General features: G+C 37.4%; 1 protein-coding gene across 7 annotated transcripts in view; it reads right to left on the reverse strand.

The window, feature by feature from the left end:
- Trps1 (transcriptional repressor GATA binding 1) overlaps positions 1 to 27,217 on the reverse strand; it is a 238,130-nt gene that overhangs the window by 170,519 nt on the left and 40,394 nt on the right. For all 7 annotated transcript variants that reach the window (XM_004850196.3, XM_004850194.3, XM_004850192.3 and 4 more), the window contains 2 exons: positions 23,565 to 24,493; positions 9,989 to 11,118 (listed from right to left, as the gene is read on the reverse strand). In XM_004850196.3, the coding sequence (XP_004850253.1) occupies positions 9,989 to 11,118; positions 23,565 to 24,491 (2,057 nt within the window). In that variant the 5' untranslated portion in view covers positions 24,492 to 24,493. The remainder of the gene's footprint in view (positions 1 to 9,988; positions 11,119 to 23,564; positions 24,494 to 27,217) is intronic.

Here is a 27,217-nt window from a genome sequence, read left to right on the forward strand (position 1 = left end):
ATAGAAAGCAGATTAAGAAGTCAGGGGAAAGATAAACTGCTCACTACCCTATACTGGCACAGGGAGCAGTGCTTCTCAGACCAAACATGCCTAAGAATCACCTGAGGATCTTGTTAAAAATCCAGATTCGGGCTCTGGAGCCTGGAGTGTTGTCTGATTGTATTTTTTACGAACTCACAGATGAAACTGATGCTCCTGGTTTCAGACTACATCTTGGGAAGCAAGAATCACACAGCCATGGTCAGAAATCACTTCAAGATAGGCATGAATTCATTATGGCAGCCCTTTGTAGAACATTCTCAAATGAAGTTTTTAGAATGAGCACTCTCATTCTGCCACATACAGTTTCACCCATTTCTGAGACTCGACATTAACGGATTTCTCAATGAAGAATATAAACATGAAATTGTCCAGAGTAACTCCAAACCAAGTCATTTTTACTATTTCAGTGTTTGACTATCATTTTTACTATTTCATTGTTTGACAATTGTTTCTCAGTGTCATTTAGTGCTAGGCCATTTATATTCATTACCCACAACAATCATGCAAGCTATATCTCCCCCACCTCACTTCAGAGCGGAAGAAGCTGAAGCTCTGAGAGGTCAATTTACATAAAATAATATTGAAGGCAAGGTTTAATATTTTTTATCTTTCCCATGATTACTGCTTCATGTCTAATGTGTGACAGTTAATGCAATGTTCAGGAATTGGATCCTAAAAGAGGTAGGCATATTTTCTGGCATTTATCATTTTCTCAGTAATCTTCAACAAGATCTTCAATATAATGTCATACCTCCAAAGAATGAGACTACTGCAAGCCCTGGTATAAAACATTACTCAAGGGCCGAGGATTTAGCTCAGTGATGCCACCGCCTGCCTCGCAAGCACAAGGTCCTGAGTTGGATCCCCAGTACCAGAAAAAAAAAAAAAATTCCTCAAGAATAAGAAGTTGGTCACTGCGAAACTACATTAGTTTGGACTATCCTCTAACCTACTAAATGCATTTTATTTTACCAGCATTAATAAGAGAACTTCAAAGACAGGCAGTGAATTTTCTTCCATTTCTCAGGACCCACCCCAACCATGCCCTCAACCACGAAGCTTTCCCAAGTGACTCAATCCCACAGTAACTCTAATGCCCTCTCCTACTCTGAAACTTTGTCTGCCTTTTAGGATTTTTTACACAGTATCTTTTATTAAAATCTTGGCTGTAGATTACTTTATAATTATGTTGTAACTGTCCTAAGATTAAGATCAAAGCTCATACATCTCTGTATTCCTTCCACCATAGAACATCCAGATAGACAGGAAATATGTGCTCAGTAAACAAACGTATGCACAAGCATCTCCAGGGATGTTCAAAGTGCCATTTAATGCATAGACTCAGAATGCAGCAAAGAAATATTAAAAGTTACCTCCATATAAACTTTACAGATAGCACATTTTGAGTGTTACTCGGAATAAACTCTTTAGTATTTAAAAACTCCTAGAACTTCCGGCTACATGAAGGCCAACTAATTTAAAAAGCACCACATATACAGTGTCTGCTTTGTCTTAATTTAAATTCTATACTCTTCTGCCAACTGAAGAGCAAACATTCTCCTCATGCTACCTGAAGAAAAAAGATGTCATTTTGTAAGTCACCTTAGGTTAAGGTGCCAGATAATGTAGGATGTCTAACTAAATTAGAACAATTTAGTGTTAAGTGTGCCCCGTGCAATATTTGATACACATAAAATCTGAGTGATGAATGCACTAATGGACAATCAGAAGAATAATCAAAACAAACATTGATTGAAGAATTAATTAGCCTTTCTCTCCAGGAAAGTGACAAAAATACAACAAATTGAGCTTACTTCTTATGACTTAGATTTTTGGTGAGATAAGAATGGTTTATACCTTATCCTACTTTATAGCATTTTCATGAGTGATAAACACTTATCATTCCAAATTCCAATGTGCTTTTTCTAGCATTACCATTTCATTCATTAGTAGAGAGTCTTATAAATTAGTTTCACAATTCATAAAGGGTTATGAAATGTGCCAGGGGAAAAAAATCAGCTAAAATATGCTACTCCTTGGTTATCTCGTGATAACAGTATTTCCATTTTCACAGTAAACCTAGCAGGTTACATGAGAAGTACAGCTCCGAGTGACATTTTGTTTTCCTTCTTTAAATATTATACTTCTGTAACTTTATGCCACCCCTTGAAAAGCTCCCCTTCACTGAATAACTGTATTTCATTTTGAATAATTTGAACTAGTTTTTAATTCTTCAGTGACTAAATGGAACATCAAAGTAAATGAAGAAATCATAAAGACTAATCAATTAGACTTTGAAAAATATTGTTTGGTAATTACAGAAGCAAACGATTGCGGATAAACTATCACTGAAGTGGAGTAAATAAAGGTAAGTACTGAAATTTAAACATAGGTAAGTCAATCCCATATCTAGTAAAACTGGTTATTCTCATAATATATACTCCATGAGTCTAAGTGTGTATAATGTGTGGCATGTCACAGCCAGGCCACTGTAGAGAAAGGAATGAAAGATGGGCAATGAGAGTATCTGAAAAACAAAGTTAAAAATACAGTTGCAATGGATAATTAGATTGGCCCTTTACAAGGGGGAAATAGAATATTTAGTCTTAGTTAACTGGGTGAGGAAGAAGCAGTCTACAGAATATAATCTACTCTAAGAAGAAAACCTGAAATTCTGAATAAGATTATGTTCAATCCACTCCTGCATTTTTAAACTAAAATGGTCTGATTAAGCTTTCCTCATTTGGAGTCATTGGCTTTCAGGTGGGACACAGTAAGCTTTATCTTCAAGTGGATAAAAACTCTGTATTCTTAAGATTAGAAGAAAATACAGCTAATGTCCCATCTGAAATTTTTTCAAGTTATGACTCACTTTCAAAAGGAAGACATCTACTACAAAATGTTCAAAATAGCAAGATAAGCCTTCCCTTAAAAGAGAAACCACAAGGGATGGGAAATAATTCATATAAACTAATTTGAAATAAAAATGAGAGCTAAGATTTATCTTATCCCAAACTGGATAACTGTTCTTAAATGAGTTTTCAGTGTCTCTCTGAAATTTCTTATAAATAATGTACACAAATAAAGGTGATGGCACTATGAGTTATTTTCTTGATGGATTATAATATCCCTGGTAACTTTCTGCCTCACAAAGGGAATTTTCAAACTGAAATATTACTGACCATTTTTAGGGAATACAGGCAGCTGACCTATGAGGTATTCTTTTAAAAAATATGACATATGACAAACACAAATCTAGATGTAAACGTAATAACCCTCACCCTTTCAGAAACTCCATATTAATGTACTAGTCAGTGGCAGTTTCAAGTGTGCTGAAAACAAATTTGTTATCATAAAAATCTGTATTTCAGAAACAGCAGAGCACACAGTCTATGTTCTTTCACAGAGATCTTTTAAGGTAGGGACCAAGCAGTAGCTACATTAATTTGACCGTCTACTGTATCGAATCTTAATTATTTTACCCCTCGTCTGTGTACTTTTTATTGAATCCATTTGTAAAGCCCCCAGTGGACAGATGTTTGTCATCAGACCTATGTGCTACCAAAACGTGTCCACAAGTACCCACCTTCTAGCCAACAGCAAACATTTCAGTATTTGTAAGTGAATAAAGTAATTATATTATGGATTTCCCATAGTTCATAATAATAAGGAGGATTAAGCATTTACTCATAGGTCTACTAGATAACACTGATGACACGTGATCCCTAATCATTTCTTTTTTTTCTTTTTTGGGGGTACTGGGAATTTAACTCAGGGCCTCGAGCTTGCCAGGCAGGTGCTGCATCACTGAGCTACATCCTTAGCCCCTAATCATTTATTTTAAAACTTTATCACAGAATGTTAATGACTATTAATTATATACATCTATAGTATACATTTATATACACATACATGTAATATAAACACACGTGCATATATACACATACACATATATGCATGTATATAGATGTACATTTATATCTAGATTCTTAAAACTGGAATAAAATCATTTAATATGATTTTATACAGCTAGCTAACTCGATAGAAATATAGGGAGACAAAGGTACATAAGAGAGACAGATTATATCTAATAAAACAAAATTTATATTATAGTTGAATATACTTATATGAATATATATGTATGACTATACGCAGGAATATATGTATACAGTTATGTTTCACTGGTTTTGGGTTTCATATAAAATGTTGCAGGGCTGGGGATTTAGGTCAGTGGTTCCACCACCTGCCTCAAAAGCACAAGGTCCCAAGTTCAATCCCCAGTACCAAAAAAAAAGAAATGTTACAGAGCTGCAAATAGTCTTTGTCATTTATTTTTATGCATCCAAAAGCAGCCAAAATTATACTTACAACATTCATCCATGTATACGTATTTAGCCAAATTAACAACTGACTAATATTCTACTATATGTAAATTCTACAATTATTTAATTCAGCTCTCATGAGGGGCAAGTTGGGATTTTTGTTCCTGTTTATTTATTCTTGATTTTTGTGTAGTTTGCTTTACTCTTTCAAAAAATACAATTATGAATATGTCTGCATAAATTTCCCACTATATCCACATAAAGAGCATCTTATAAGGACCACAGCACATAGCTACTGGGAACGTGAACATGTGACATAGCCGAAGTTGCCAGGTTCACTTTCTTCAGTCATATATACTGACCCTTTCTATCTTTTATAATGTTTTTATCTTAAAGGCTATGTTTTCTAAGATTATTAAAGTAATATTACTTCTCAGGATTTACTTCAGGAAACTTCATTATACTTATCTTTTGGTTACTGAGGTCTAACTTAATTGTACTGAGGCAAAGGAAATGTTTTATATGATACTGTTTTTCTGAAATGTCATTTCAATTCTCTACTTAATGTGCATCATTTTATAACTACTGTATATCTGCTAGAAGAGGATGGACATTATCTACTTGTTGTGTATAGAATTTACATACTTTCATTAATTTTTTTTTTTTTTGGTACCAGGGATTGAACTCAGGAACCACTGAGCGAAATCCCCGGCCTGTCATTAATTTTTTATTAAGTTATACTAATTCATTTATTGGTCAATTCTTTTACATTTTGAAAAAGTTTTTCTGCTAAACATTTAGTAAGTTTCTTAAAATTTACCACTGGCATCGTAGTTTCTCATATATTCTCTGTAGTTCTGAAAATTTTTGCTTTGCATTTTTATATTTATATTTTATCCTTTCAGAACTATTGTATAGAATGAATTAAACCTCTTGCCATTATTGCTTTGTCTTAAACTCTAAGGTATATGAGATTAATACAGGTGACTCAATTTTCCTTTGGTTCCTATTTTCTGGTAGAACTCAATCTATTCTTCCTCTAGAGACCTGTGTTTTTAGGTGTGTATCCTGTAAACAGCATGTAATTGAATTTGCTTTTCTAATATAGTCTAAAACTATCTTTAAAATGGAAAACTGAATCTACAGTGTTTAGGATTTTGGGTATTTGGGCTTTTTAATCATTTAACTCTTGAAGTAGTATTTGTTAAACTTTTCTCTTTTATCCTCTCTCTGCATTTTATGAATGTTCTTTTCTTTGTTTTTCCATGTTTTCTACTCTGTAGCTGTTAAGAGTTACATAGCTCTTTCCTATTTTTCATTAGCTATTCTGAAATTTTTCCAAATAAGCATAAGAAAACCCTAACTCACCACCTTCTAACGGCTGAAGCAGCTGAGAACACAGTAAATCTGGTCATTTCCACTCCAAACTTAGGTCACAGCCCTGCTTCAGCCTTTCTCTTGTTGAGCTGTATCAGTGAAGGAGCCTACACTTAATTTATGCAGATGTTTCCCAGGTCTTTACTCACCTAGAAGCTCTAACTGTCATTCTCCAGAGGTAGTCTGGATGGGTAAGTAATACTGGGGCTGTTTCTTGTGTGTGTGCTTTGGTTATTTTTTTTTCCTCAAAAGCATTCAATATGCCTCCTTCTTCCAGTTTCCAACTTTGCTCACAAAAAGTCTGTTAATTTAATTGTCTTTTCTGAGTAGTTGATTTATTGTTTTTCTCTAGTTGCTCTTAAAGACTTCTTTGCCTTGGCTTTTAACTTCTATAATAATGCATTTATAGTTGATTGTATTCTATATATCCTGGCTTATGTATGCTGTACTTCTTTCTTCTATCTATGTATTTATTTCTTTTGTCGAGTCTTTAAAAAAACTTATGCTATTCTCTCCTCAAATACTGACTGTCTATCCTCAATTATGTATATTTTCTTCTGAAACTCTGACTATATATATATACGTAAGACGAGGTCATTATATTTCCATATCTTATTCTCTGCCTTTGATATTTTCTATCTCTTTACCTTTCCTTAAATATCCCATCTAATGTCTCATTCTACTTAATTCTTTTGCTTTCTATCATTTTTTAAATCCCTCATTTAACTTATCTACATATTATAAGTTTCAACAATTATATTTTTCAATTAAAAATACTATTTGTTTCTTTTTTGGTTCTCTCTGGTAATAGGTTACTTTGCTTCATCAGTTTTGTAATAATAAATTTCACTTCTTTAAACACTTAGTATTTAATATCTCATAACTGCAAACTCCTGTACCTAAACCACCTGGGTCCCTAAGTACATTATTTCTGCTTTGTGCTAATGTCACATGTGACTCTGTCCATATTTCTCACATTTTTTAAAAAGTGAGCTCATGTAAGATTGTTTTAATCCTCCACTAACTCATAGGTAAAAATTTGATTACTTTTTTACAGATAAATTATATTTATTTCTGCCAGAAGATAGAGGGAGGCACCCAATATGGAAAGACCTTCTCCAAGATGCCAGCTGGCAGTGAAGCTCACAGACCCCTTCTCTGTCCCTGCAGGTAACTCCAGGCCTACTCTCTTGGCAAACTGAAGCACCAACACTGGCATCTTCCTTTCTGGTACCTCCCACCCCATGCTTACTGTTTACCTCCCCTTCCTCTGGGTTCATCTCACTCTTCATGAAGGGAACAACAAAAGCTTCAGAAATTCTCCTTAATTGTGGAAGTCTGGCAATGTATTACAAAGTATGCTTTATCTAGTACAATTGGTTTTAAGGAACTAGTCTTCTTGTACCAAAAACATAAGTTATAACACTAATGTTTGTGATGAGAATGGTAGTCAATAGAGAATGGGTACAACACTGAATTCAATGATAAGTAATAATAGAAATTCAATGAGAGAAAAAGATTTATGAGTGGAATATAGTAATTCAGTCATAAGGTGAGTTGGGAGCATTATAAGTAAATATAAAACATTAACAAAAAAGAATTGACTAAATGTGGTTACAGACTAGATGATGGTTCCAGTTCAACCCAGGTTAAAGCTAATTCTTACAGAAAATCTGCATGCAACGGAGCCCACAGAGAGGTCCACATCAAGTCTCCAGCTTCTTCACTGCAGCTATTTTAGGACTAAACAATTTCACATATTGTGTAGAGCTGGACTTGTCCTATACATAGCACACAAAAGCATAAAATAGTCCATAACATTAATATAGAATTATGGGTAAAAGTTTTGCAACACGAATAGGAAAGACCATAAATTTAAGTGGAATGGTATTATTAAATGTTATGGTAAATGTGTCCTCTTTATCTTCCAAATGTGGCATTTGGGCACAGTGCTTTGATAGCAGAACAAGTTTTGCACATCCATGTGACTATTTCCCTTCACACCCCTGGGGTACCAGCTGTTCAACTTTCAGCAAAGTTTCTTCCTACTCCTCAACTGTAAGACTCCAAATTTTAAATATTTCTATACGAACTCACAGATCAGAAATAAGCTACTCAGCATCTTATGGATTCAGCAAAACTACATCAGGATTTAAAAATAAATGTAATTGTATTCTAGTACTGAAAGGACAAGTATTGTTTAATTTTTTTAGTTAATAAAATGCTGAAAGTTTAACTACTGTTTCTCAAGGAACAGTCAATTGTCCTTCAATGTGTACACCCCCAGCTCCTCAAAAAGGGTCTGAGAGCACAAAATATTAACAGATTAAAATACAACTCACCTTAAAGATCTCAGCTTCTTCATAACTAGTGTGAAGTCAAATGCCCATAGGATTTCATTTACATAAAGTCATTCACTGAGCAGCTATTAGATATCTTGGCATTGTGTGAAGCTGTGCAGATACAGCAGGGAGCAAGAATAGCTCCTTCCCTCAGAGCTCACTTTCATTACTTAATATCAACTACAGCCTGACATTATTAAGTAGCACTTTTATTCATACTTTCATTTCTTGAGAGATTATTTTCTTTATCTAAAAAATATGGAAACTCCTGTCTCACACAGGATTTAAAGCAATGATAAGAGCTACCTGGAGAAAAACTTCTTGTACAAATCTGGTAACTAGACATGTCCAAATGGAAAGGGGTGATTTCCTCATGCTTACAGAAAATCATGAAGATGTCTTCAACAAAGCTGCCCCCTTAAAAAAAAAATGAATGCATTATCTGATTTTCATATCACTGAGCAAACGTACAAGCAAACCATGCACATACTCACCGATACTCACACATCTGGGCTATTAAAGCTCAGAAAGAAGCTGAGTTCTGCTAGCCCCAGAAATAAATTCACATGCAGCTAACATCAGAGAAGCCAGAAACACTCACTGCAAGTGTGAACACATATTTGACTGCAGAACTGTGTCTTTCCTAGGGCTGACCTTATAAATTAAACAGTGTAAATCTCAAGTAAGTGTTTCTGAACATTTTGATTCACTGTGAACATTAGGATGCCCTTCAAATTAACATCTAACATTATTAGCCTATTGTTGGACACAGACCACTTCATTACTGTGACTAAAACTACATACACACACTGGCACTGAAATGCAGCTTCTGAAAGGAAAAGAAGGAGCTGTTTAAAATCTTGGGGAGTAAAAATGGAAATAACAAGGTTTTTAGACTTGAATATTGAACCTTCATATGAAAAATCACTTCAAAATAGTAAATGAAGTATTCTCCTTTGGTACCTAGAGGCATACTAACAAGAAAGCACCCAATAGGCACTAATATCTGAACACCCTGTATCCCCAGGGCTTTGCTACAATATTCCCACTTATACCCAAGTCTCAGCTTGCAGTCTTCTTACTCCCAGAAGACCTGCCTAGTCCACCATATTAAACTACACTGCCATTATGTTCAATACAAAGTCTCACTCTGATCCTGGACGTACCCCATCTTCCCTACTGAATTCAACTCCAAATAGGAAATGACACTGCCTGCATTGTTTATTCCTCTACAGTCAATGCCTGACACAATGTATATTTTTGAACTCGGTTAAGGAATAAATACACATGTGAAATTAGCACAGATAGCCTAAACTCATCACTAGAAAGTATGAAAGAGTGATTGAGAAAACTGCTTATAAAGAAAACAGTCAAAGAAAAAGGAAGATACGAATGTATCTCACCTCCATGAATTTGAAGTTAGTTAAGTTTTACTTGACTACACATCAAGTATCTCACATGGGGTGGAATGCTCACCTTTGGATTACTGATTGTTTGCCAAGTAATCAAGAATGCACAATTTTTCAAAGTGAGAAGAGAAATAAATGAGCAACAGGTTCTCAAGTGACTGTTTCTCAGTTAGGATGGAGAATAAAATATAACACCACCTCCAGTTTGGGAGCAACTCCATCAAAATCTCAGGATGTGGAGTCCTATTTAGCAAGGGCAAATAAACAGGTTACAGTAAACCAGCAAGGGTCACCATTATCAGCACCGCTGGGAATTTTAAAATGCACGTGGCAAAAGGTAGAAAACAGCTCTATACAATGTCACCATAAGTGTCCAAATTAAAATCTGAGGCTTTCACATATATTAATATTTTACCTGGAATTCTATGATCTCTTTATGTGAACCTGGCCTGTAACCTCCCCATTCTTTCCTTGGTTCCCGCTTCCCACAACTCACCTGTAGTGTCTGGAAATCTCTTCTTCCACCTGGGTAATAAAATCACATTTGGTGCATGAGTGTTCTTTGCTGTCCTTGACAGCCTGCGGCCCATCCGGTCCTTGCAGATGATTTGCTTCCTGTTTGACCTCCGACGCTTGGGACTCATGCACTGTCTCGTAGTGAAAGAGGAGCACATCTACGTCAGGGGTGGAGAATGCACACTGGTGGCACTGATGCTTGACTCTCGAGCTTCCGGCGGCCCCGGGAGACAAGTGCAACAGCAAGAGCGCACAGTGGGAACAATTACTTTTTCTGCAAGCAAACGGGTAAGTAATTTCTCCAAGGTGCTTTTCGGGGCTGCAAAGCCCTCTGGGGCAGAACGGACAGTGCTTAATGGTGCACTTGTGGATGTGGTGGAGCTGCTGATAGTGACGCAGGAGCGGCCCCACCACAATGACTTCCTGGCCGTGGCTCTTGGAATACCTAAATTCGCAGAACTGACAGTTGTAGCTTGTGACCATGTTATCCTCCGCTCCCTTGGCGGAGAAGTCCTTCTTTTTAGTCCCGCCCAGGCCCTTGTTTTCCTTGGTCATCGGCTCTCCTTCTGCATTTTTGGCTAGATCGGTCTGGTTAATGACAGAGCCCCTGGGAAGCTTATCGTTCAGTTCCGGGTTAAGGCCACCTGCCTGCACTGCTCCGTGCTGCTTGCCATAATGTTCTAGCAGTTTAAGTGAGCTCGAGGACTCACAGCTGAAACTACAAAATTTACACCAGTAGTAACTGGTGGCCTCTGTACTGCTCTGTCTTGAGGAGTCGAGCGGCTTGATGGGCACTGAGTAGCCAACAGGAGTGTCGTCTCCCGCCTTGACAGTGACCTTGTCCTGCCACTTCCCCAAGTCTGCAGAATCGCCGGGTCGAAGCGCAGGCATGGGTTTGTTAGAGTTTTTCTCTGAAGGTTTGGTGCCCTCGGAGGAGGGTAGAGAAGCTTTGATTTTGTTCGGGTGAGTCTGAAGAAAATGCTGTTCTAACTCAGTGGATGAGTTGCCCATATAAGTGAAATTGCAGAATTTACAGCGGAAATACTTGGTGTTTCCCTGGCAATCTGGTGTCTTCCGTCCAATGCCAATAAATGTTCCACCTGAAGTGACCTGGAGTGTGGAAGAAATGAATGTTACTTTAAATGTGGCATTAATTCACTGGGGTCACTGCAGGGTTGAGCGGGAACTGCCAAGTATCCCACATCAAGGAAACAGGAGAATACAATAGCACTCCTGCTTTGAGGGAAATCACTTGAATAATCAGAGCCAAAACAAAATCACTCTCCATTTCTCAACAGCTACACTGTGAGTGGTTCATTATGCTAAACATTTTAGGTCAACATAAAAGATGAAAGTAAGGGACAGAAGTACTATAAGCAATTCACGAGGTTTAATAGCACATACATTTTAAAACCTGAGAAATCAACTCCCAAATCAGTACCGTTTACTACTGGGTCCTTCCAATGACATTCCTATGAAAGCATCCAGTTGTGGGGGTTTCTTCTTACAAAGCTTTTAGTGCTGTCAAAACCGGAAGCAGTAGTTCAGAGATTACTGGACACACATGTACTCCAAGGAAACCTTCTACTGAGCTCCTACAGCAATGAGGCCTTGGGCAAAGATGTCGGTATCTTTAGAGGAAATTGAAAGTGCTGAAATGACCACACAAAATGGCTCATAATGAAAACCTCACCGTGCACAATGAAACCAAAAAATACCATGAATGGGGTGGGCAGGATCCTGATGAAGGAGGACTAACAGGAAGAATTTCCCAAAGGAAGACAAATGAAAAGAAGAAAATCTTCCGGGGCCTTTCCTGATTAAGGGTCTGTTTCACAGAAAAATGCTCCCAGCTCCTCCTACACGTGGGTCATGGGGATGATCAAACGTGAAAATAAGATGATTCCCCATCAACACCCCTGCAGGCCTGCGTGAATACACACCACTGGGGTTATCAAGGCCTGCAAAGAGCATCTTATACGAACCCTTTCTCTCTCACCGTGCCCCTCAACAGGTGGCTCAAGTAAGTGTCATCCCTGAGTGGCCAAAATTCATAGTTTAAAATAGAGTTTTTGACTGCCCCCGAATGAGAGAGATTTTCCTTTCCAAATATCAGTGAATTTTTGAAATTCTCCAGCAACCAGATGTAATACATAAACCAAGTGGCATAATCACGTTCTGCTTCTTCAACAGCTGCTCAAAAATGACATGTGTGATCGCTGCTCATCTCCAAATCACTCCATGAGAAAAGTCACAGGCATCTCAGAATCATTTAAAGGCTATATTTAAAATGCAAATAATATGCTGTAGTGCACCGAGGGAGGTTAGTACTGCTACCGATTGTACATGAACACATAAACAATTCACTGTGCATGAATATGATACTTTCTGAAGGACTTCCACAACCTTTAAACAAAGGATGCCAATGTTTCACTTCAGACAATGCCTTTTCCTCCATGGCAAGCAGAGATTTCAACTGCTCAATAACAGCACATCCCTGAACCACAGAGCTGGGACACTTTTCCCCACTTCCCCCTGGCAGTCGCCTGACAGGCAGTCCCTTGTTTGAGCCAAGCCCTGAGGAACACCATCCAAAACACTATCACCTCGCACTCCAGTGACTAAAGCAACTAAGACTTGCCCTGAAATGTAATGCATGACACTGCAAAGTTTCTACATGTATTTCCAATTTGCTGAAGGTGAGAAGAAACCTTATTTTCAAAAAAAACAAAAACTTTAAATGCCATCCTGAGGTACTTTGTCCAGAAACTTAAACATGGATCAAAGGACTAAATTCACAAGTATCTCATCATCATAGGTAAAAACGGAAAGTGTGCAAAATCTAGAGATGAAAATGTTTTATTGTAGCGACTCTACTGCTTCAGCAATGTCAGGCTTTTCCAACAGAAAACGCTTTGAACTTCTGCTTCCACACGCAAGATTTCTGAGAAACTACCCTACATCATCATCATTTCTTCATTTTGCAATCTTTTGGCGTCACGCGCCACGACCACACCAAAAGAGCTCAAGAGAGAGCACGTACATCCTCAAGAAACCTGGACACACATGATGTTAAAGTGAATTTAAACTATTACAACACCATCACAACAGGGTGTTGGTACTTGACAGCAACCTTAAAAATCAGACAATCCAGCCTGAGAAATATGAAAGAAAAGCAATTTTGGGAAAAACACCAGTGAAACATTTTGGTTTAGGATTAAGGTAGCTACGGAAATTACATTACAACTTTTAAATTGGTGGTGAATATACATTTAAAAGTTGTGATTCTTTACCCAGGAAAGATCTGCTTTCGTATATATGTAATTGAATTATGTTGACAAAAGCTTTCATTCTACTGACAGTTCTTTTAAGTACAACCAAAGCAGCAAACAAAGCTCATGAATCTCATTTAATGACAATAGCAGTACTGACACTTTCCCTAGATTACCCACTTGCTTTATAAATCATCTTAGTACTATATAGCATTTTAAAAGCTAATATAATAGAATATTAGGATCACATAATGGCCAACTTGGGAAAGAATAATTACTTAAAATTTGATTCCTTTTCTCTTTCAAAAAGATTGAGAAGCTGCATCTGTGGTAATTTTGATATTTTCTACGGTAAAAGAGGTACATAAGTCAGAAAGAAAAATAACTGATGTAATTAAATGCTATCCTAAAACAACACACAACTTACTATTTTAAGAAAACAGCCACTCCTACTGACCACATATATTGTATTTTGTGACATATATTTGTTTTTTAATCTCTTCATTTATGGTTAAAAAATAAATACACAGCAGGAACATTTATGCAAAAATAAATGTTTGCAACAACAGTTTAGTAAAAATTATTACCAGGATTAGATATCCATGGTTTTTAAATCATATTAAATTTTAAATTCTGCTTAGACAAAAAATGACATGTATTCATTCATGCGCCTCACAGTTCCTGAGTATTTAGCTTGTGTCAGGCTCTGTAATGGTCACCAGGGATACAAAATGAACAAGCTAGACCACGTCTTCCCCTTCAAGTTACTCATATTTTAAGATCAAAAACTGTAGATAAAACTCCTCCATTCATTTGTATTTACCTTAACTTGCAACTGCCTGCTCCCAGAGAAAGCTCTCTATATCAAATTCTATGAAAGGACACATTTTTTTTAACCTCCTGGAACCTGTCTCATCTCTATAGATATAAGTAGTACTGTATTCCGTGTAGTTCAAGCCATTTTGTGGGATCACTGTGAGGATAGAGTGAGAAGTCTAGGTGTGTTGTCCAGGAGAACTTTCCAAGATGATAAAAATGCTCTATAGTCTTCTCGATCCAATATGATAGCCATGAGCCACACGTGGCTACTGAGCATTTGATACAGGCTAGGGAAAATGAACAACTGTCTTAAATTTAATTTAAATGTTTTAATTTTTCTTTACTTCAGTTTAATTAACTAAAATTTAAACAGGGCCAGGGATTTAGCTCAGTGGTTTCGCCACCTGCTGCGCAAATGCAAGGACCTGAGTTCGATCGCCAGTACCAAAAATAAATAAATAAATAAATTACAATAAAATTTAAACAGCTACACGTCACTAGGGAATACCACATTAAGTAGCACACTCAGTGTCGGCCACATAGGTGGGATTATTATTTAATAAAATGAATCGCCATGTAAGTGTGTCTTGCCTGTGGAATGGATAAGTTAAATAAAGGGGAAGTGACAAAGTCATTCAGGGACAAACTCACCCGCCTGGCATGACCAGAGGTCTTAGCTGAAAAGGAACAGGTTCAGTGCTGCTGTTACAAAGCCAATACTCTGTTTCTATCCTGAGAATACTGGAAGAGTACATTATGAATGTTTGCAAATTAGCGAGGGCTCAGTGTATTTTGGTTAAGTAAATGAATTCATTCCTTACAAGAGACAGGAACTGCATGCAGGAGAATTTCTTGCCAACCCCCTGCCTCACCCGGGATGAGGCAGCCATACTAACTCACCACACAGTTATCACCGCCTGGACTCCACATAAAGAAACTTCTTCGAAAAAGCACAAAATGCATCTTTCACCCCAAAGCACAAAGCCATCTGACTGTGAATTAAAACTGTATTTTAAAAACTCATTTTTCATGGAGGACGATAATGATGTCTTATTCCATTTTCACCATACTTTTAAAAACCGATCGTTGTATTTAGTATTTTCCGTGGCTTTTCATTTATAATTTACATACATATATGCTTTAAAAGAAATCCTTCACTGTGGGAGTGAAAAATATATTAGGGTAGCTTTTTTCAAGGGTTTTTTTTTTTTTGGTAACAGGGATCGAACTCAGGTCCTTGCACTTGCGAGGCAGGCGCTGGAACCACTGAGCTAAATCCTGGCCCTTTTCAAGGTTTTTAACCTCAATTTACTTCTTTTCTTCTAATACACAGCAAACACTAATAACAATAATATCTAAAAGTATGTTGAAGGGAAGGAAACTTCTTTAAAAGCTTCAGAACGCATATGACACTTTAGCACATGTACTTATTTTCAATGCAGCAAAAAAAAGTTGTTTGAACTAAACACAAACCTTTCCTCAGATGTGGTTCATTTTCAAGTGCTATAATTGATAGCAACAGAGATAATTATGAGGGTACTAATTTAAGAGGACTTGAGGTTATGGGCTGATAGAAAAGTAAAACCTTAAAAATGAAAAGCTAAGTTGTTAACGAAAAATCACTGTTCAAATAGAGAACTTTCAAAGCTGTACGGGCTAATCTTGGCTGAAAATAACTATAGTCCGAATTAATCTGCTAATATACATAAAGAGCGTTTCTGCATGTATAGTGCTTCCAAACACCTTCTAGAACGTAAAGTGTGCTTCAGTGATGTAGCTCCGATGAAGAATAAATGTTTACATTTTTCAGTAACAAATCTAATTATACAGCAGTCATCTCATTCCCATGACATGAAGGGCTTAGGCCTACAGCCTATTTCTATCAGTGTCACTACAATAATCCAATAAATACTCTCTACATTTGGATTTATGAAAGCTAACCAAGTGGAGTAGGAGGTGGTCAAAACTTAAAGTGGCATATGGGACATATTTAAAAGAGAAATTTCACATATTCTTCATTAATATACATTTTTATAATGGTCTCTGGGGGATTACAACAATAAACAGTTTACCTTAAACTTTTTCTTATTTTACTCAGTGTAACTAGTTAGGCAAACTAGTTTCCCTATGGTTATTTGACATCTGGTATGACAGAATACCACATATTTTAAAGTCAGGTGCAAAAATTTAGATGCCAACCTTTCATAGAAAAAAAACACAAAAGAGAAAATGCAGCACAAGTGGATTCTAAAGCTGAGAGCTGTATGCACAGCATTCTCTTTCCTCCTGACTGTGACCTGCTGTCATGACTGGCCCATAATGGAGACAAATAAGAACTACATCTGTGATCTAAAGAGGATTCTAATGGGAAAACAGTTTAACCCCTGAGTATGGGGAACATCTTTCCCCCAGGAAGAGTGCTGTGCGGCAAGCCTACTATGGACGAAGTATTAGAAGTACAAAAAGAAATAACATAGTCCAGAACACCGGGTTGGTGTGGCACAAGAAGCTCACAAGTAAAGGATGACAGTAACAGTGGAGCATGTGTTTCTGTTGACACCTGACATATTTAATTTTACATGTATAATGAGATGATTTTTTAAAAAGATTTACACATCCTATAATATGTACAAAGATTTATCTATAAGTAGATTTTTTTTTAAATTTAAAAGGAGAGAAGGTAGAAAGCAGAGGGAGGAAGAAAAAAGATGAGGGAGAGAAGGAAGGAAAAGAGAAACAGGAGGAAGAATAGTGAAGGAAGAAGAAAAACAGAACACAAAGGAAGAGAAACAACAGGAAAGGAGAATAAGAGGAGGACAAGTAAGAAGTGAGAAGAGACCTGGTGTGAAGAAAAAAGAGGTGAACAAAAATAGTACGAAAAAATAAATAAAAATTTATGATCCACTACCTGCCTCTCAAGCACAGGGTCCCAAGTTCAATCCCTGGTACTCCCCCCCAAAATTTACTAAGTAAATATTAAGGGTAGTAACTGTAAAAGAATAAAGAAGAGGAGGTTGAGACAGCTACTCAACTCTTTGGGGAAAATCAATGTCAGAAAGAAATCCAGGTAACTCCAAGATTTCAACCTGATTACTTTAAAATACAAGTATGGAAGTAAGGAGGCAAAAGAAGTTATTTTGAGGGACTTCGCTGAAATATCAAGGTGGAGCCACCCATCATCGAGTAAAACAGGTCTTAGAACAAACCATCACTTACTATCCAATTCTCAAATATGATACTGGACACATGAAAGAATTCCACTGTGCTTTAATCTTACATCTACAGGTCATCTACATATGAAAGGAGAAATGCCAGACGCGTAGACTATTTGAATTCTCAAGCTCTTGTATCCCACACTTGCCTCACTTTCAGGCCCAGTAAAAATCACACAGCTCACTTGGGGTGTGCAGCACACTCAAATTAGACACTCGAAAGGCATTCTGATTTGTTCTCTGCCTCCACACCCATCCCAGCTTTTAACGTAGGCAGAGGATAAAACCTTAATTACACAGTCTTGGAAAACATAAATGGGAGTTGAGTGCATCCCCTTAACATTTAATCTTCATAAAAACAACCAACCGAAAATGTGTCTAGTAACTACATGAACAGAAGACAACTCCTCAGAGAATCTATTAGATCATAATTTCCTCAAAGTCCTCCAAAGGGAGAGAATATGAAATAAATCAAACACATGCATGAAATGCTCCTTAATTTGAGGACAAAATATTGCATTCTTCATTAGGTCAAAATTTGCCCCTTACTCGCTCTACCAGAACTAGTTTCTGTAGCAAAAGTACCAGTAAAAAAGAATCACACTAATTAAAAAGACACAAATCAGCACATTTAGTTTTCTTTCCACTGATTTCAATTCTAAGCCTAGTAAGTTCCAATAAAGTATCATTATACTACTCTGGATTAGTTAACAGATAATCTCAAAGAAGTCACGGTTGTCTCCATATTTAATGTGATTCCGAGTGTGCATCAAACATGGCAGGTTTACAGCCTCTGTCTTGGGCTGCTTTCCACAAGCTCAGTCTCCTATCTGGGGAGGCTGTTCTATCAGAGCAGTTGTGAAGCCTGGCTTCTGCAGCCCAGTTACCTTAGCTGACATCCTGTCCACCCCAGTTAGGCAACTCTGTGACCTTGGGCAGGCTACTTGAATGCCTCTCTGTCTATTCCCACTCTTTTCAAAAATGGACATGCTGGCAGTGTCTACTTCAGGGTTTTGATGAAGACGGGTTGAAGAACACATAAAGAACTACATACACACAGGGAAAACCATTAATAAATATTAGCTGTTATTAGATGTAAATCCAAAATTGGAAAAAAATTAATGATGTGTTCTTACTATGTAACTTAACAAAAGAAGTTTGATCAGATTAAGAATATTACTAAAAAACAGATTTTATGTGACTTTCAATTAAAATTAAACAAGGGTTTGTCTGATATTCTGAAAATGCACATTTGCTTCCAAATTTGAAATCATTTTATGAAGAGTTCTATGGCCTAATGATTCTCAGAACTCAATAAATCTTTGTACATATTATAGGAAGTATAAATTTTTTTTAAACATCATCTAATTATACATGTAAAATTAAATATGCTCTCCAGTAAGACACTTCTTTTCTGAACCTTAAAGATCCTTAATTTAGATCCTTTAGAAAAACTGGTGAGAGAATTTCTCTCTTTCCAAACATTCCTGGGGTTGGTCCACTAGTTAGTTGTGTATCTATGTTGCCAACAGCTGCAAGTATGCTGTAATCACAATGACCCAAGAAATAAAAAACACGGAATATTCTGCTGACTTGATATGAATAGCAAAGCAGGCCATTTCAGAGATAAAACTTTATTAAGAGTTGAATAATGCTAAATTTGATTGACTGCATTGATAACCATAATTTTTTTTCCTCTAAATATTCTGCCTGGAGAGAAACACTGATATTCTATAAATGATACATATCTCTAAATGATAACAAACCAAAATCAAAGAGGTATTGACATTTATCATACCAACTCTTGTGTAACAAAGCTAAATGGAGATTTAATTGTCATACAGGTAATCAGATTAGTGAAGACTGTCCAACCACTCTACCTAGGTGGCTACATTATCCAGCTCCACAATCTCCACTGATGAAAATGACCTAGTAAATGCCAGAATTTTGCTTTGCTTTATGGCCTTGGGGTGACCATATGTTTTATTTTGTACACTTTATTACTTGTTAAAGAGACACAGCCCTGAAAATAAGAATGGGTTCATATGCCAAACATTCTGGACTCTGTAGACAGTCTGAATTGATTAAAGTCTCATTCACCAGTTTTTCTAAAGTGCAATTGTCCGCAACTCAGAAAAGCAAAGAAACAGAACCTGCTAAGATCTACAACTTCCCTCCTACCCCAGATCAAAGGAAACTCCAAGGCAAAAAATAAATATTTGGAAGTAAAATTCAAGACAAGTCAAAATAAACCACAATGAGATTAATGTTCCCTGAGATTTTTTTTTTTCTTTTTTCAGAGCTAACTGTAATCTCCTGCTCAAAGGAAAGTAGGAGCACATATAAATTAAGGATCTTTAAGGCTCAGTTAAATATGCTGAAGACACAAATGCAAAGGATGACTTCCTATCTCTAAAATCTACTCTTCCTGTTTCTAACGTGACCCTGTTGTGCAACTCTGATAAAAAAAAAAAAGTGTTTACAAAACAGAAATGCAGCTCTCCTAGTTCAAATAAGACAGTCTCTGGTGAAGTAATAAATAATGTGATTCTTCTATCCTTAGAATTTCATTAAAGGCCAAAATGAACGTACTAGCTGGAATCCAGTAGCTACCTTCTTGAAGTTCTGAATAATACATTGTAACAGAAAAGGTTTACAACATGGAAAGACAACATATGCATCAAGAGCATTTATAAACTCAGCATCAAGTAAACATTTTCCCGTGGGAAGCACAACTTGACAGGACTCCTACTTTTATAACCCGATCTGAGAGCTAAAAGCTCCCCTATAAAGATGATGCAAACGCCCTAATGCACAGCACATTAAGCCCTAATGAAACAGCAAACTCTGAGTTTTAAATGCAAGCCTCCATTCAGCGATGGTTTAAATATAAGCATAATAAAGCAGATTAAAAAGAAAGAGGCTGTAATTACTTTTATTAAGAACTCAATCTCTTGTCCTATTATTGGTGTGCGTGTAAGCCTCAAAGGCTGAATACAGATAGTAAAAATTATATGAAGGGCTTACCAATCATGCTGTGTCCATTATTTTTTAAAATGTGAGCCCAACAATTGATAAAACATGCAGGGAATATGAAAAATTGAAAAACCAACATCCTGGTACAATATCAATTAGCTCTGGGCTAGCCGCTGTATCTTTCCTTGTCTTACTTGGTAAAGAAATGACATTTTCTGATTTCAGGACTGGGCATGCCACATAAAGGTATATGAGAGAAAATCTCATAAATTCAAAGGAGTATGAAAAGACAGTCTTGATTTCATGGTGGCTATTTAAGGTGACCCTCATTATCCTTTTGGGCCACAAAGTAGCAATTTCCTGCTATTTTACAAAACTATATTTTTGATTAGCTAATTTGTTATAAAATGTACACAGAAGAGCATATTTGTGCAATTTGTATATTACCTGAATTTCAGTTATTTCTCCAAATGTCTCCAAAGTTTTTTGAATGACTTCTTTTCCCCAATTACATATTTCGTATCTGCATTCAAGTCAGTTCAAATTATTTAAAACCATCCATGTGAAATCAAAATATAGATCAAAGCCATAGAGTTCTTTGAGTTCTCTACTTACTTCTGGCTTCTGTTCCTTTTTCTTGGTCTAAAATGTCATAAATCTATCATTAGCTAGCAACTGTTCCGATGGTTTAAAAAGACACTTTAACTGAAAAAGATTAATGAATTATCCCTCTAGTCCTCCAATTAATGTATAGATTTATATAAATAATTCCTGAAATTATTTGTCTGTAATACTGACATTCACCTTCATCTTGCTATCAGAACACACTCGGGCCATTAACTCACTACACGTATTTCTGACCAACAATCTGCATTCGAGATCTTCGATGGGCAGCACTTTATGTCCTACAACTTTCAATCCCCAAGCAGTTCAAGTGCAGAAGAAAGACCTGTCGAATAGCATTTCTGCAGCACAACACGTATGGGTAAAAGGAGAACTTCAGATGTGCTTTTATTATTTAGTTCATGCCGATAAAGGAGCTGCTCAATATTTATTCCAGCAGAAAAATATTCATAAGTTACTTATCAACAGACATGTTTAAACGTCATTATCTGGTGTATGGGCAAAGTGGTCAAAATTTGCATTTGGCCTGTAAGTATATTTAGTGTTATCTTCAGACATGGATGCTAATTTTGCTTAGACCTGTTTCAAAATCCAAGCATTTGTCTGAAATAATCACCTTTTTTTCCCATAGATTGCTTTTTTTCTGTGTTTCATAGTATTCATTCTCTGGAAAAGAATTGATCTTAACAAGATTATCTTCCTGTGTGCTATTTCCTACCATCTTTAGTCTCCTTTCCCAGGCAGGCTGCAAGGATTTAGGAGACAGCACCATCCAAGATCAGCTGTTTTATTTCTAGTTCTATTAGTTCAAACTCAGATAGCTCACACATCTGTTTTATTTCTAAAATCACTGCCCAGGGAAAGTGTTCTACCCAAACATAAACTTTACTATAAATAACTAAGAATCTAACAAATAACTGTTTGGGGGAAATGGAAGTGTGTATAAAACTCTGAATTCTTCCCAACTATAGCCCTTCAGCAGCCTTCCTGTTAGAGCCTTCCTGACAGCAGCGATGAGCTTCCCTCAGAAGCTGTCCCCAGAGTGAACAAACTGAAACTCCTGCCGGAAATCCAGGTATTAACATCGTATTACTTGCTAATTATAAAACACTGTTTCACATACTGACATTATTCACTCCTAACCCTTTTATCTAAAACGCGTATTTGCTTTCCAATCATAGTTTGACAGCTGAGTGTATCTGACATAAGACAGTGAAATGATCTTTAATAAGACAGCAGTTCAAAGCATGTAGCTTTCATGCATAATAACTATGTTGGCTTAATTTGCTTCTCCACAGAAATGATTCTATTTGTGGAAATTCACAAAGACAAAATTTTTAGAGAGCTTTACCAAAGATGAAACTGGCTTTTTAAGAGTTCTTCATATCTCCCTCAATGTGGGAAGACTGCCATTCTGACATTTAAAGAACTCAGAAATTTCTCTTCTGATTCTTCTCATAAGTATTTGAGAATATTTTCACTACATGTTATTTCTAGGCCCTCTGCTTGTGTTTCTTAGCAGGCATTAGGTCAGTGGAAAGATCACAGCAAATGTGCTGTGGCTATTAAGTTAATAAAATGACTGATATTTCAAGAGATTTAGTAATGCAAATAAGTGTGATGTGATCTCATCACTACTCTGGTACTTCTGGTCTCCTAACGAAGATTAATGTTAAACTTGATGTTCAGAAATCCCCCTGACCTAAGAATATAACAAAAATCTGTAGATTACAACAAAAACTTTCTCAAGCTGACCATAAGTTTTGACTATGCAAAAATTGCTAAAATTAAATGAATACATTTCTTTAGAATCAGTTCCATGTTTCATTCTATTTCAAATAGTAACTTTTCTCATTTCACATATATTGTAAACTAAACACAGGAAAGTAGATCAAAAAGACATGCTGGTTTTAATAAAACTATAAAAATAAATCATTACTAAATGTTTTCATAAATTATTACCACTTTCCTTAAATGCAAAAAGGAATGCTTTATTGGCCTACACCAAGGCCGTTCTGGTGTCCCTAGCATTTATGATCACAATGACGTCTTCTCACTAATCTAAGAGGTTACTGCCAAATCTTTATTTATACTTATTTTGCTTTTTCATTCATATATCTCTACAATGGTCATATTATTTCCAAAGTTTCACTTGTAATTACTTTGTTTTATCGAGAGAATATCTCCGTAATCATCAATATGGCCCATCAAGCTCACTATAAAATCAAATCCTAATCCAAGAGACCAGAAAGATCTTCATAAGAGGAAAAATTATAGCCAAAGACTTATAATCTGAAACTAGAACAAGGAATGAATTATTATCATGCACAACCATAAAGATTAGTGCCGTGTTTGGAAGACTGAAAATAGGCAGTTATCCTGAAACATGTCCAGAAAGATGAAGCTTAACTAGTTCTATGAAAAGACTTTTCCCAACCTACTAGAAATGTTGGGATTTTTCCCCAAAACAAGGGGCTAGAGAAAACTCATAACCATCTGGATGAGGTGGCTATGGGTGCATCCAGCTCTTGTGCTGATCTACAAAGCTACCCATTTGGTCTGGGGACCCTGCTTTGACCATGTATGTGAAAACTCACGTTTTGCTATTTATAACTTTTTTCTGTATGGAGAGACCACAATGTGAAGCACAAACCTGTACATCATAGGTCCCATTTAGTAAAACAGGCCTTGAGGAACTGATGTCCTGCAGCACACCAGAGAGCACAGAACGGTTGACCTTCTGGAAGTCTTTGGAATGGCTGAACTGCACCATGTTATGAAGGGCCAGGATTTTGCTGTCCAGCTCAGCATCCTGCCTGGTGCGGTTATGCAGTCCTAAGTGATACTTTCGGAAGTGCTTGATCAGATCTGTGGGGTCATTGCCATAGTAACCATACCCACAGATATTGCATTTAAAGTCCTGAAGCTCTGGAGACAGAGGTGCCAGGTCTGGGTTGTCATTCACCACTGAGTCAGTTTTGGATTTAGTCAGTCTCACACCCCCATCTGAAGGCACTTGTGGGTTTTTTGAGGCCACTGAAACTGGGCTTAAACCTTGACAGTTGGCTTGACCACTCTGTGCTTGCCCTGTTTCCTCGGTAGCCTTTGGTGACATCTTATGATCTTCCTTTGTCTCCGATGAGTCCCCTGATGGGGCACAGGCCGTATCTTGAGGACCATCTGCCTCTGCTCTCTGAGGAGACTTCAACGGTTCACAGACGCCCCCGGCAGCTGGAGATGAGAAAGCCAACATATTTCTGTCTGTCACCTCATCATGCGGAAAGGACGGAAGGGTGCCTGCCTTGCTGGGGCTTTCATAATTGAAGCCAGCCTTCTCACCCGGGACTGAGCTTTTGGCGTCCTTCTTGCCGCTGGAAGACGGATCTTGGACATGCGAGCTATGCTCCTCCTTATTATTTAGTTCTGCAGCATCACTCTGATCTGTGTTTTCTGACATCTGATCTGCAGAAAATTCTTTGTTCTGTCCAGATGACTTGCTTTCTGTACCTATCGGCTCCAGGGTCTGGCCCTCGCCTTCACTAGCAACGTTTCTCAGAGGGGGGTTCTTTTTCCGGACCATATCTGCGAAAATACATGGAAAAGGCAGACACAGGGTTATGTGAAAGTCACAGACATGTAATCAAATCTAGAACACTTTATTTATTCCACTCAATATTTCCTACAGTGTAGAATAAAATACTTCCTCTAGGAGAAATATCAGTCTTAAAAACAGCAACAAATTAAAACTGAAGCAAATAATTTACATTTGGAATTATTTTTGTCACAGACTGTCTCATCTATTATTTTAAAAGATTTATGAATATTACAGGACTCATTATTTTTACTGCCTCTGCCATTACTATTAGTCTTCCCTACCAATTACATATTTACCCAATTTCTTTCTTTCTTTAGCTATAATGCATGATACACCCACACACATACATGTTACAGATTTTATATATATACACACACACACACACACACGTTTTGGTTGGTGAGATACATATATGTTTATATGATAAATACATTTATATGAACAGCATCAAATATAGTTTAACATTGTTACACTGTGCAACCAAGCTATAAATACTCTCTCAACCAAAATGCTCTCCTAGGCCTAAGGACAGAAACAGCCATGTGATGAACAGAGTGAAAAGAGCCCTGTTATGACTTCCAGAAAATGGAGGGCAGCGAAGCTTCATTTCTGAACTGCCAACTGATTTCTTTAAGACACTTGGAGAGCTTTCCTGAAAATGAGGAGGACCTGGTGTGCGTGAGCATGGTGGTCAGGTTGCAACAGGATTGTCTCCAGCATGATGGTGGAGCAAGCAAAGCCCAGGGGATACTACATGGGACCTATGGCCAACAGGAACAGGTCCATCAGCAGGAGCGCTTTGGATGCTAAGCTTATGTTCAACCATAAAACACCGTCATGTTGCAGCTGAAAAGGGCCAAGACTCAGCAGTATCCTACGGTTTCTCTTTATGTGGCACCTCACCTGTCTCTCTGGATAGTGACATCATCAACGAAGGTCAAAATTAGAATGCTGTGAACAAACTCCTCCACAGCAATCTAATGAGTTGGAACTCTAAGAACACAGAGAAATAAGAAACACTGTGTGTCCTATCAATAGAAGAAGGCACTGACAAAGGTTAACTCAGCATGGGACTCCGTGGCCTGTGTTCTGTAAGGACTCAGCAGGAAAACCTCAAGTGCTGTCTAAGTCATCACCCCAAACATCTGGAAAATTCTGTCTCTACTAAAACAAGACTTCTTTAGTAGAAGACTGTTGGGAATACCAATTTATTTTTTTTAAGTAGGAAGATATTCATTGACAGGAAAACTCCTGAGGGACAGGAGGGGTCCTGAGTGGGTAGCCAAGGACCCCACTTTACAGAGGAGTTCTATAGGGTGAACCCGACATGGGTACAGCGTGGGCCACAGCTGTAAACGTCCAATCAGGTTACACATGCAGTCGCTTAGGGAATGGGGTCCAATTGGGAAGCACATCACAGAGCAAGGTACAAGGATTTTCAGGAAGGGTGGAGGTCAGGGATATTTCCTGAGAGGCTGGGTTAAGACCCTGACCGCCCCCCCCCAAGGTGACTGACACCTATTTAGAACATCAATCGCTGCTATTCATCCCCAGGGGAAGCACAAGGGTGTGTTAGTTACACCACGATTATCAAAAACGTGCTGGGAGAAAACTAATTAATAACATGGTGTGAGTCATTTTTGTCTGTAATTTTTCACAAGTGCTAAGGAACCAGACTGGCTTGGGAAAGATGGGTGTAGAGAAAAGTTGGTCAAAGAAAAATTTTATAGTATGAGTCTCTGAAGAAAGATAATCCAGTAGTTGTACAAGGAATCATTTACAAGGTAAAAATTCACCTTAGTGAATAGTGTGGACAATAGTACACCTGTTTAAAAAAGCGCACTGCTCCTCTTCTATACAAATAACATCATTCATCAAAGGCCATCACATCTCCCTCTTGGAACAATAAAAATCTCCAAGATGAAAGACTGAGCTTTCGAGGGATGGTCATGGTTCTGAGGCAGTGGCACCCTGCTTGGCTTCCTGGGGTAGGGGGCCCCGTGTTCCTCTTGATGCCACCCCTCGGGGACTAAAATTAACAAACCTAGGCAATCTTCATCCCAAAAAGAAGCTCTCATTGACTGTATTTTTGCAGTGCCTGCATTTTAATGTCTTATGTGTTGATGGCAATGGTTTAGGAGATCTCTATTCTGCCAGAAGTGACCAGGGCACCTTAGGAAGGGGGAACACAAGGGAGACTGCAAGCAATTTCACTAGCGCCCAACAAAGGGAAAAATAAAGAGAAAAATACAGGTAATTTAAGAAATAGATTATCATTTCAACTGAAGTTTAAGCACAAATGCTTATAGTCTCAGCTATTCAGGGGGCTGAAGTAGGAGGGAAGTGGCCCTCAGAGTTTGAGAACAACCCACACAACACTACAAGATCCCCCAATAAAATGCGTGTGCGTGTGTGTGTGTGTGTTTACATACGCATTTACCTTGGTCAACATAAAAGGGTATTCTAGATCACTGAGTACCAGGCCTTCCTACTTATGAAAACATGATGGCCTGGTATAAACCTCTTGACTTTCTCTCTAGAACTCCATGATTATTTCTTCTACTACACACATTACACTATAATGTCTCCTTTGACAAATACTGAGTAACTGTCTTTTGCCTTTCAATATTTTTCAGTAACTTGACTAAACTCTATGACTCACCTAAGTAAGTAAATGAAGTTACACAAAAATTAAAATCCTATATGAAAAG

Source organism: Heterocephalus glaber, unplaced genomic scaffold (genome assembly GCF_053883595.1).
Source record: "Heterocephalus glaber isolate CG9 unplaced genomic scaffold, H.glaber_assembly_v1.0 deba00001555, whole genome shotgun sequence".
Classification (NCBI taxonomy): domain Eukaryota; kingdom Metazoa; phylum Chordata; class Mammalia; order Rodentia; family Bathyergidae; genus Heterocephalus; species Heterocephalus glaber.